This window comes from Dinoponera quadriceps, unplaced genomic scaffold, assembly GCF_001313825.1.
Source record: "Dinoponera quadriceps isolate SergipeBrazil2010 unplaced genomic scaffold, ASM131382v1 scaffold316, whole genome shotgun sequence".
NCBI classification, from domain to species: Eukaryota; Metazoa; Arthropoda; class Insecta; order Hymenoptera; family Formicidae; genus Dinoponera; species Dinoponera quadriceps.
In genome coordinates, this window is record NW_014554530.1 from 59,264 (window position 1) to 70,951 (window position 11,688).

Below are 11,688 nucleotides of genomic sequence, written 5' to 3' on the forward strand. Positions count from 1 at the left end.
GAATTAATATCTTTAAAGATCGAATAGACAAATGCATCTTGTTTCAACAATTATTTACTATTTTGCAACGTATTCTTCCAAAAATCAGAAAATTCATATCGACTTATAGTTGTAACATTCTGATCCGCTATGAAGATTATTCATACTGCGCACCTGAATGAGCCAATGTTGGTAGTTCAAATCGTGAGCTCCTCTCGGTACATCACTCTTCCTTCGCTGAACCCATTGATCGCCATGGACGATTCGTGACCGTGGTACAGCGCTTAATGCCTGTAAAGTTTGTCTAGACATTTGCTGGCCAGCGTGAATCGTGAGTGTCGTTGCTGATGCGCTCTCCCGAATCGACGCATCTACTTGTTGAGGAATCGAGTCCGCCGATGGTACGCGGCTGTTTCTGTACATTTGCGATTAAATGAGAAACAATTAAACGACAAGGGATTAGCATATATTATATAGTATGACGATCTGTTTTACAAATAATTGTCGTTATGAAAATATCATAAGAATAAAAACTGTCATTATAAAAAAAGATTATCTTAGTTTTAATATATTTTTTTATTAGGCGATTGTATTATTTATAACTCGATCGCAAAAATTAAAATTTGGAAATGTAAGTATATGAAGGTCGAAAGTCTTTAAAATGCGATTAATCTGAAAGTTTCGAATTTATCTTGGAGTCTATTTTTACCTGATGATACTGATGTCTCTTTGCCTTTGATCTACCATACGTGGTTTAGTAAGCGGGATCGGCGGCGGTGGTGGTCTTCTTCTCGGTGTGTCCTGAAATTGCAAGTTCGGCATCGATGATCCATAATTCACCGTAGGCACATGATACTTGTATTGTTGCGTGCTCTTGATGGAGCTCTGCGCAACGTCCTGCAAGGATTTCCACTGTTCCTGCAGCTGCTCCGCCAACCGGAGCTGCTTTTGCTCACGATAAGCCAAATTGTTGCGTTGTCTCTTCAATTCTTCCTGTTCTAACTGCAGAAGTTCCCTTTCCACTCGTAGCACCTCCTAAGCGAATATACCATACGCGATATCGTGATTGAACTCCCTTGCCATTTTAATTTATCTACGTATGCATTTGAAAGGCCAAAAGCTAATATATTATTAATCTATTTATACAAGATACGGTTAAGAGAGCGAGCAGAGATTATTATACGACAAATCAGGCTGAGATCTTTTTCTCTCAGATTAGTTAAGATACCCGAAAAGTACTCCACTAAGGAGAGATAAGTAAAGAGGCGAACGGAGAATTCCGAGACAAATATTTAAGTAAAGATTCAGTGCAAAGAAGCCGCTAAGAAAGTGGTGAGAACTGTTTTGCCTTACCCCGGAAGGGAATTCATCTTCGTTGCCGCTCAACCCATCACCGACCAGTGCCTTGCTCTGTGAATAATTAGCAACGATCCCTCCGTCAATATTTACACTACGCTGTATAACCAATTCGCTGAACATACTACTGAACGAATCCTCCAGGCGTTGTTGTGACAATGAACCGCGATTTCCCGCGGTGTATAAACACCTGCTATCGGCGAACGGATAAACGGTGAACGGTGAATTAAGATAACACCGCCTGAAGGACGATAACATCTATCCAAGCTATCGGTTAAAGAATGCGTGCTTCGCCAAAGGAAATCTGTGCAACAAGTCTCGAGTTTCCCGAGGAACATACAACTGAGACTTTAACGCTGCTAGAGAGCACACACACACAACACATGTACACACGCGCGAAAGATAACCGAGACCTCGCTCTAAATTCAACATCTACATTACATCATCACCGCTTTTTTTTTTCTTTTTGTCGTTAGTGTCGCACGAGAAACAAAGCGTTTCGAGAGAGAGAGAGAGAGAGAGAGAGAGAGAGAGAGAGAGAGAGAGAGAGAGAGAGAGAGTCTCACCTCTTGCTCACGAATCTGACTCTCCATCGTCCGGATACGTATCTCCTCCTTACGACATGCATCAGCGGCTTTTCGCTCCTTCTCCTCGATCTTGTTCTGCATCCTCAGCTGCTCCGACTGCATCTCGAGCTCCTCGTCTCTCCGTTTGTTGTCCTCGACGTACTTCGCTTCCTCCTCCGTTGCCTGTTGCGCTGCTGTTTGGACCTCCCGCTGTTTCGCCGTCTCATCGTGCTGTTGTTGCTCTTGTGAAGCGTCTCCTTCCTGTTTGCGTGCGTTGTCGTCCCGCTTGCGAAACGCGTCCTCGTTGCAACGCAGGATCACCTCCTGCGCGCGCTCTCTCTCCAGCTGCATCTTCTCTTCCTCGAGCTCGCGCAATTTGTGGGCCAGTCTTTCGCCTAAGTCACTGTCACGTCATCGATGTGTGTTATTCGACCGATGATGCCGTCATGAAGACCGTGTCAGAATTTTTAACATAAAACCGCGACAATTTGCATCCCTTTTAGAGCCACCGGCGGGGTTATATTTAAGTAACTTAAGCCATTTAAGTAAAAGAAAAAAAAAAAACATTTATTCTTACCTTTCCATATTTATCTTTGGATAACTTAACATTAGTTCTTTTTATAGTACGGTTTGGAAGTTTATAACAAGGAAAGACTAAAAAAGGCATGAACGATACAATACAAATGCGCTTTCAGAAAAGTTTTATTAAAAGAAGCGGCAAAAATATATATAGAACACTTATATTTTATACATTTAACGGCAGCTCAAGAAAAATGACTATAGTGATTTGATGACCATTTTGGATGATAATGAATTTTTTAGTAACTTGTCAAGTGACAAAAGGTGACTGGATGGTGGGCTGGTAAAATAGTCCGGAAATTTTACTTTCACTCCAACAATTATAAATAATAAATAGCCGTAAAATTTGCATGACAAAATTGTGAGAAAAAATATAGCTTGCATATTACGTTAATTTTACATTTATTTATTGATTGTTAGAGCAAAAGTGGAGTTTTAGAATTATTTTACAGATCTGTTCGATCAATTGCGATTGTCAGTTTTTCAGGAATACATCTTTTTCCTTCAACATATTCCGCAAGAATTTTGGGAATGCACTTTCTCGTTCCTGACGTTATCAAATAAAACAACTGCAGCGTGGGACCGGGAATCTTTAGATCTAAAGATTCATTTCGAATATTTTTTTTTGGATATTTCTTGAACTTTTGCCTTTGGGAGGATCACAGAATTCCAAGAAATTATTCCTACCTGTTGAGTTCGCGATTGTTTCCGTAACGCCACTGTTCCTCCTTTTCGAGGACTTCGATGATCTCCCGCTCCTTTTTGGTGATCTCGTCCTCCTCGGAGGAAGTCACACTGGCGCCGAAAGGTTCGCTGCTCTGCCTGCTGTGTTGCGACATGTCGGGGCTGACCGGCTGTTTCGTCCAATCCTCAACGTGACCCAACTCGACCCCAGAGTCTCTCTCGTGACTCGAATCTTGCTCATAGTTACTGTCCGTGTCGAAGGAACGACGATGGAGTTGTTCAATGCGTCTTTCTTCGGCAAGGATAGCCGCCATGTCCGGTGGTTTGGTCAATGTCAACACAGGCTCGAGATCGTCATCGTTGACCTGCTATCAACGGAGGACGCGTATCGTTTACAATCAAATTCATTGAAAAACATTCTTAGCAGAGAAATGCGGAAATTAAACTAATAAATCGCACACAGATAGAAAGAGAGAAGAAATAACAAGAGTTCTTATTATATCTTTAATTGTTTGGGAACAAATCGTTCTTGTAAATATTACTTGAACGGTAGGCACCTTTCTTTTTCAGTGTGCAATGTTCATCATATTCACGCTTACCCCCTCGATGCCGAGAAAATCCGAGCGCCTTGTGCGCAGCTCTTTCTTTATCCTGCGAGTAGAATTCAGTCGCTTGAGCGGCTCCAGGGGAGGGTTGTCATCGTCACTGACGTCCACCGGTGGCGGCGGTGGCTTCTCCTTAGGCGGCTCCACGCTCGTCAATGGACTCAGAAGGAAAGGCTGGCCAGCGACGATCTCCTCATCATTGGACAAGGCAAGTGGTAGGATCTGCAAACGCGCCACATCATAGATCGGTCTACACGTTTCTTCGGATTTTCATTTTATCTCGTGCCTCTACTTTTCTTCCCCGCCCATCGGTTCCCATTTCGCCCCCAAACGATCCACCAACCTGTTTGCCAGAAATCGGCGAGGCCGGGACGCTCAACGTCGGGCTGACTTCCTGCTTGGTCAGACTCAAGTTCGCCGGCCTATCCGGCGGCAGACCAGCCGTCGGCGCGACGACCGCAGGTGCATCGTGCACGGCGATGTCAGCGACGCACTTCCTCGTGGTGGCGGGCAACCCGACGTTCATCGGCGTTTCCGTTTTCTCGCGTCGCTCGTGTTGCTCGTGCTCGACTGCCGGAGCCGCCGGGCGAAGGATCGTAGCCGCCGCCGCCTCTTCTTCGTCCGCTTTCTCAATAACGACCCGTTCCTGAGGAGAGAGAGACGAGAGTCGTAGTGTAGCCGAGGCGCGTAAAACACGGCCCGGTCTCGCGCCACGAATTTTGCAACGCCACATTCTATGCTAATCCGCCATGCGGTCTAAGGCACACGCAGCGTTTCTCAAACCCGCGAGGATGATCGCGGACGAGTGAATTTTGGCTGTAAAGACAGAGATCGCCCGTCACGATGTTCCGATGGATGACGCTTGAGACACGCGTGCTTCTCTTTCCGTAATTTGATTAAAGCCAGTCACGTGGAATTCTCAACTCGGCAACAGGTGTGAAAGACTGCGGCGTCAGTCAAACATGAATTTAACAATCACTATGAAATCGTGAAAAATTATTTCGGCCGTCTTTGATGTTCAAGCGATAATCAGGAAATACATTTCGTTGCATTGAGCGATATTAATGATTATATAAAATGGAAGTAACATATTGTGCATTTTATCGGCCAACAAGATAATTGATAAATATTTACCGAGATTAAAGAATACGATTAAGAGATCAGATTGCGTTGTTTTTCCAATGAAAATTGCATTCTCTGCGGAATTTTCAAACATCATATGTTCGCTCGCTCAAGACGCAGCTCGTACGAAGTGTTACATCATCAAATGGAATAATATAACGCGTGTGTGCTTCGCGACGCCATTGTCACAGGCATCTCTTCCCAGTGCAGAAGTTGCGTGAAAAATGTTGAGAAAACACGCGCACTGCATGTACGATTCTTGTCGTGGGAACTCGCGGGTGCGTTTTACCAGGTCGATGCACGTTACGTAATGTTGCGCGTCCGATCTCGCGAACACGCCCGTTTTTCTCTACGATTTGGCGCGCCTTTATGAGAAAAACACGAATGTGTAACCTGTAATTAATAGTCAATGACGAAGGCAGTCTCGAGAAACGCTGAGTAACTTTAAACTTTAAATTTTGTCGAAAGCAAGGATTACCGCATGTATTTTAACAAGTATTGGATCTCCGATCAGACGTTGCAAAATTTATGCACATCGGACGTTAATAATCAGTTGATAAAATATTTAAATGAGTACTGCATATATATATATATATATATATATATATATTATTTATGTGTTGTACATGGCAGGTATATGATGACATAATGGATACATGATGATGATGATGCGACATGTGATTGGCAAGGAATTGAGAAAAAACCTGTCGATTGTTAAAAGAAAGCGTGATTCGAGTATTTCGCATGCATTATAATCCCGTCATTAATAGAAATGATGTTATCGTCAGCTCCAAGATTACAAAAGATCAAAAATAGCATCTTTTCCTTTTTTCAAGCTTCAGAAATGAAACTAAGGAAGCATAAAAAATATTTTCAGTTCTAGAACAATAAGATCTGAAGATCTTATTTTCTGATCTAAGAATTTTCGAGATGTTATCGTTTCGACTTATATAGGTGTGTTCGAGAGAGATTTAATCTTTTTTTTACAATTTCTCTCATTTCTCTATCTCTCTCAAAATAGAGCGGCTCTTCACTTAAATAAAAAGACCATCGCACTTTTATATACAGATAGTATTATTCAACTAGTATAACTCATTTTGAATTTTTTTATCGCGTTTCGAAAGCGGGCAGCGAGTATCTTCAGTTACTCAATGACTACAAGCGTACGAATCGAAACAACGAATATGCTCCCGTTGGTACGTTTCCACGCACACGCACACATACAAAACACACACACATTACGGCCAAATTAAAGAAAAAAGGAAAATTCCCACTTCGCTAATACAACCGTTCGGTAGTATCTCTTACCTCACGAATCATATCCGCAAATCGCATGCAGGAACGAGTAATAACGAGGGAGGGGACTACGTTCACTTTCCCATTGCAAGCGGGAACGTGCACACGCCTCGAAAATTACACAGCCACTAGAAACCGTGATCTCAGGTGATGTCGGACTGGTTAAGGCGTGAGTTGTGAGCATACGGCGGTGATAAGGCGCTTTTCGGCGATTGAGATAAGAGAGATATCTCTCCGTTATCGGGGTTCCAACACTCCGAACTGGAATGCAGGTGCATGCGTTCTAATATGAAATTCATCGTATAAATCTAGATTATATAGATGAAGAGGCGATGTAATCAGGGTCTACCTTGCGTCTAGACAAGTTAGACAATACTTCCGCGGGCCCCGTAATAAAGCACATAGGCAAACGAATATTATCGATAATGATCTGAATTTACACGTGTATCATGTAACAGTCCCTCTCAAGTTTTTAGGTAAATATTTATTTTTCAGAGAAACACCTCGGAACGACTCCGATTTTGACATATATTGTCGAAGACTGCCGCTTTTTTATAATAGAGGTTGCTTAGAAGCGTGACTTTGACATGTACTGTCGAAGTCGTTCTAAAACGTTTTTCCAAAAGCAAAAAATATTCACCATCTTTATATTTCGGGATTATCCTAAATTAATTTCTTCTTCTAAATTCTCTCCTCGGATAACTTTAAACTTTATGTTATTAATCTTTTTTTTTTTCATTCTCTTATCCATCCAGAGCATAGATAATATTTTATTTAATCTCCCGAATGCTTCGAAGATAGACCTTGAATGTATCGACGTGCTAATCACATAGCCATGCGTGTGTCGTGAAACTGTCATCCGCTCTCTGAGTTCACTAGAAAGAGGAAAAAATTAAAGTAAAAAGCCGCCCGCGTCCTGGCACGGTATATTCTTTGGGAATGACACACAGGCAAATCGCTTGCTCGATGCAATCAAATATAAGTGACGTCTTACCTCTTCGGCGCATCGAGGACGAGACACGGGGAAAGAAGAAAGCGATCGCGGTCTGCGTCGAGAAGAGCGAGCGACTGACTGTTGATGGAAATATCGTTGACGGCACCGCGGTTAAGGGGATTTTTATCACGATCGGTACGAGCTCTTTAGTAGCAGTTAAATATCTCTGCGACTGACCTCCGACTTTTCGCGTCACGAGGACGATATATCTCTCGTACTTTGGACGTACGGTTGTCGCGTTAAAACTGCATTTTTGTGCACCTTATTAACTTCGAGACGCCGATTGCGCCGAGTTTTGCGTTAAGATAAGATGCTTCTATTGTTGAATCCATCCTACTAAATTCCACGGAATTGATTAATTGGCCGGAATTTGCATGAGAATATCTTTCGAACTAATCTGGGATTAATTTTGTTTATAATAATTCCAAACATGCATAAATCATCAGCTAATTAATAACTGAATCAAGCCAAAATGTATTCTTATTTCTAATTTAATCTTGGATAAATTTCTTATCGCAATAAGAATTTTGACTGACGATTTAATGATATATAAGGTAGTTAACATTTAAAAGTTGCGAAAATCGACTGTAACTCGAAAAATACATCTGCTAGTTTGTACCGATCATTTAAGAAAATTGTTTATGTAGGAATAAACCGATAACGAAATCAAGCTTGAATAATTCTTATTTCTAACTTAAACTTGGATAAATTTTGCACCACCGTAAGAATTTTAATTACGGTTTAATAACGGTTTAATTATACAAGATAGTCAAAATATAAAATTTGCGAAAAGTCGACTGTAATTCGAAGAGTATATTTTCCAATTTGTAGAAAATCAAGTAGAAACCAATCAAGTAGAAAAACCTTCCATGTAGCAATAACAAGTTTCAGCTAACAGAGACCTAGACGACAAGAGCTCTACGAATTTTCATGTGCATTGAACACGAAACAAATCGAGTTTGGAAGCAATATGTGACTGGCAATCGGACGTGTGTAAGAAAGGAAACACGACATGGCAGGTTTCGCTGGCCAGTGTATCTTATATTTCATCGTTGTTCGTTTTCTCTTTATCAGTCGACCACTACAATCCGTGACAATCAGTCATAATCGCGCGTCATGTATCGGCGAAACCCTTTAAAGTCGGTAGTTACGAGTACAAGACCGTTACGAGTAAAGCGAATCTTACATCCGAGCGTTCAGGGAAGGAACACTCCGCGAACTATCGCTGATAGTTCTTTACGATCGATATCTTCCATTGACCGACATAACTGCGACTTAATGTGTGACATTCGGCGATTTGTGGTAAAAGCGTTATCACAATGGTTTATTCTCTCCTCACGAGCGACTTCAGCAACGCCGGGGACATTTAATCCTAGCTCGATCGAATACACGTCTCCTCCTACTGCCAGAAGCGTAAAAAGGCTTTTCATGTTGACGCTCAACACTCGCATCTAGTGTTAAATTAGGTCACGTGATCCGAGTTGACGCTAGACAGTGAAACATATATAAAAGAGTCGAAAATCGAGCGTCAAGATTGTGGCGTCAGTATTGTGTTTACCAATCTTTAGTCACTGATCAATATCATATCGTTTGCGCATCAAAATTATACATGACTAAAGGACTGTCTACATTAGAAATAAGCAGTATTAAATAACGAGTAGAATATTGATTGGTAATAAAACAGTAGGGAGTAGGAAATGGGAATGATCCATTTCGCTTATTCCCGGTGTTACACTTTATTCTATTGAAAACATTCTCTCGCTCCTTATTTCTCCTTGTTACTACCTCTAATGTAGACGATCCTTAAACGAATGTACTCAAAAGTTATAACTTTTATATCCTGCCAAAAACTCGGACCGAAGTTTAACATCGTGGATACAAGCCCTGCCCAGTAAGCAAGAAATACTGAATCAATTTTTTGCATAGATTTGAAGCATTAATTTTACGTGGATTTTATAGACACTTTGACATAATATTTTGTAAATGTTTCTCAATTGTTATTTGATAATATAATATTCCTAAATATTAACATTATAATGTATAAATATTATTTTTAATATTTGGGTCAAATATTGTTAACAATGACGTTGTATATATTAGGAACTACATATTCGAAAACGTTACATGTTACAAAACATCCTTGCGACAACATTGTGTTAATGATTTCTTGTTTACTGGTAATACGATATAACACCGTGAGCAATTTGATACTTGAAGCTGAAATAATCCGACCTTTTCCCTTTGACGCCAATGCCAATGTGATATCCAATCACGTTCGACGCTGGTCGAGCTGGGTTTTCAGCGTCCCACGAATTCGCTCTTAATTTTCGACAGAAGACGAAGTCAAGCCACGGTTAAAGTCGGTTTCGACGTTGTCGAAGCCGACGATACTATCTCGTTCGAGAAACAGCACACGCGTTGTACCTAATCGGTTTTCCAAAAGTTCCCAAGCGCCTGCTGTTACGCGCGCGGACATCAGTCACTGTAATTGTGAACTTCATTGCAGCTCGCTATGCCGTTAGAGATTGCTGGTGTAGCCGTTACAAGGTAGTTCCCGCATAAAGCGGGAGGTGTCTACAATGATCGTGTTTAACCTTCAAGTCTTATGAAATTGACCGATCACAGTCGAATATGAGGGAAATAATCGACTGTGATCGGTCAATTTCTTCTGGCTTAGAGGTCAAAGCACCTTATTGTAGACCGAGACTAACCCGATCTAACTCTACACCGGAGATTATCTTATACCTTCGTACCTGCGCGTCGCGTCTATGTACACGATTAGCCGATGATGTAGCCTCGTACGTTTGCGTAATTCTGCACTCTACAGAGACGCACGAAACAACGTAGAACGTCGCCGATCCTCGAAGAGTGATCCCCCGGCGAGGGATCCTACCGTTCTCGGAGGAGGACCGGGGAGCATAGCTCTCGGCAGAACTGGATGACTCTTGTAAAAATGTACTCTCCGAAGCGAAAGCCGCGATCGCAGCTGGCGAACGCGCGCGGCCCGAATAGCAAAAAGTCGCGCTCTCGAAGATTAGCCTGCGCGCTCGGCCGGACGGCCGTTGGAACGACGTGAGACCGCCGAAGACGACAGAATTGCTCCCTAGAATCCTCTCTCTCTCTCTCTCTCTCTCTCAGCAGCACGCACTCTCGACATCTCTCGCGCCCTACGAGTCCGCGCGGCCCGAGACGTTAATCTCTATATACAAGATCTAGCACGGCTTATCTAGAGGCTGACCAAAGTACAGGAGGACAGTGACGTCAACCGACGAGTCGAAAAGGTCCTCGCGCGCCTTTAGGACTTTTTCGAGGCATTGCTGGCTTGCTGCTGCTGCTGCTGCTGATCGTGCCTAACCTCGGGGCTCTGCTGCATGTCGTTAACGCGATTCACCGTGATGAATGGCGTGACCGGCGGTGCCTTGCCCTGAGGTACCACCACCTTCTCGCACACCTCTACCACGGTTCGACGTCGTTCCGTCGACGGAGTGGCCAGCGTGGTCGCCTCCTCGTAGCATCGCGCCGACGGGATTCTCGACGGGGATGCGACGAGCTGCTCCGTCGAGCTCGTCTGCGAAGACACGGATTCCGCGGAAGCGGGAAACGCTGCTGCCTCGGACGTTCTCGGGGCCGAGCCCGTCGAGGACTTGTTGCCACTCCCCGGATGCGTCTTCGACGGGGAAGCTTTGAGGGCGGACGGGCCGGAGATCAAAGCGGAGTCGGAACTCGTCGGCGAGGACTTGGCGGTTTTCCGAGGGAGCGGAGTGGGAATCTTGGAAGCGGCGCGGGAAGGCTTCGAGTCGGGGGGAAGCAGCGTCGCCCTGACCGAGGGAAATGTTAATTGGTAAGTCTCCGCGTTGCCAATGTCCACGGATAACGGGGACTGTTCCTTCAGCGAATTCTGCCGCTTCGTCGGGCTGGCGAATTTCGCTTGCTCAATGGAGAGCTTCAGACTGGCCGATACTATAGACTCGGTAGGACTCGGTTCCGACTCTGTTTTCAGCTCGGCCACGTCTTTGGCGAATGTGCGCGTTTTCGAGAGGCTCTCGGGGCTTGTTTCTCGCTGAGGTGCTTGGGGACTCGGGTGGGTAATCGCGCGAGGCACGGAGGTATGTGAACGAAGTGTATTAGAATTAGTAGTGGTCTCTACGTGCGTCTGCGGCTGTGATTTGTTAGTCGACAGTTCCCCAGAGGTGTCAGCAGTATCCTACAGAATCAGAGAGTTACAAACCAATTGATAGTTGTCCAAGACCCATAGCCAGAAGAGAGGAAGAGAGAAAGAAAGTGAAACGTGTGTGGCGAGGGAGATAGGCGCAATGAGTTACTTGATTTCTTGGATGCAAGTGTACAGGGCGTACCAGAAGAGGTGTATGAGGTTAGTGGTAGAATTGCAATCCCGAAGTCACACCTGAAGGCTTGGAAATTCGAAACAAGTTACCACCACCCCCGATCAAATTCATCGCAATGCAAAAGGATGAGGATCGCCACGACAACGCGTAATTGGCCATAG

General features: G+C 43.7%; 1 protein-coding gene across 1 annotated transcript in view; it reads right to left on the reverse strand.

Moving 5' to 3' along the window:
• The window catches only part of LOC106751841, a 59,732-nt gene that overhangs the window by 2,612 nt on the left and 45,432 nt on the right, over nucleotides 1–11,688 (reverse strand). Inside the window, exons 6-13 of the mRNA XM_014633032.1 lie at nucleotides 10,537–11,385; nucleotides 4,113–4,415; nucleotides 3,764–3,991; nucleotides 3,168–3,529; nucleotides 1,902–2,304; nucleotides 1,333–1,389; nucleotides 689–1,014; nucleotides 154–394 (exon numbers count right to left, since the gene is read on the reverse strand). Of these exons, the coding sequence (XP_014488518.1) occupies nucleotides 154–394; nucleotides 689–1,014; nucleotides 1,333–1,389; nucleotides 1,902–2,304; nucleotides 3,168–3,529; nucleotides 3,764–3,991; nucleotides 4,113–4,415; nucleotides 10,537–11,385 (2,769 nt within the window). The remainder of the gene's footprint in view (nucleotides 1–153; nucleotides 395–688; nucleotides 1,015–1,332; nucleotides 1,390–1,901; nucleotides 2,305–3,167; nucleotides 3,530–3,763; nucleotides 3,992–4,112; nucleotides 4,416–10,536; nucleotides 11,386–11,688) is intronic.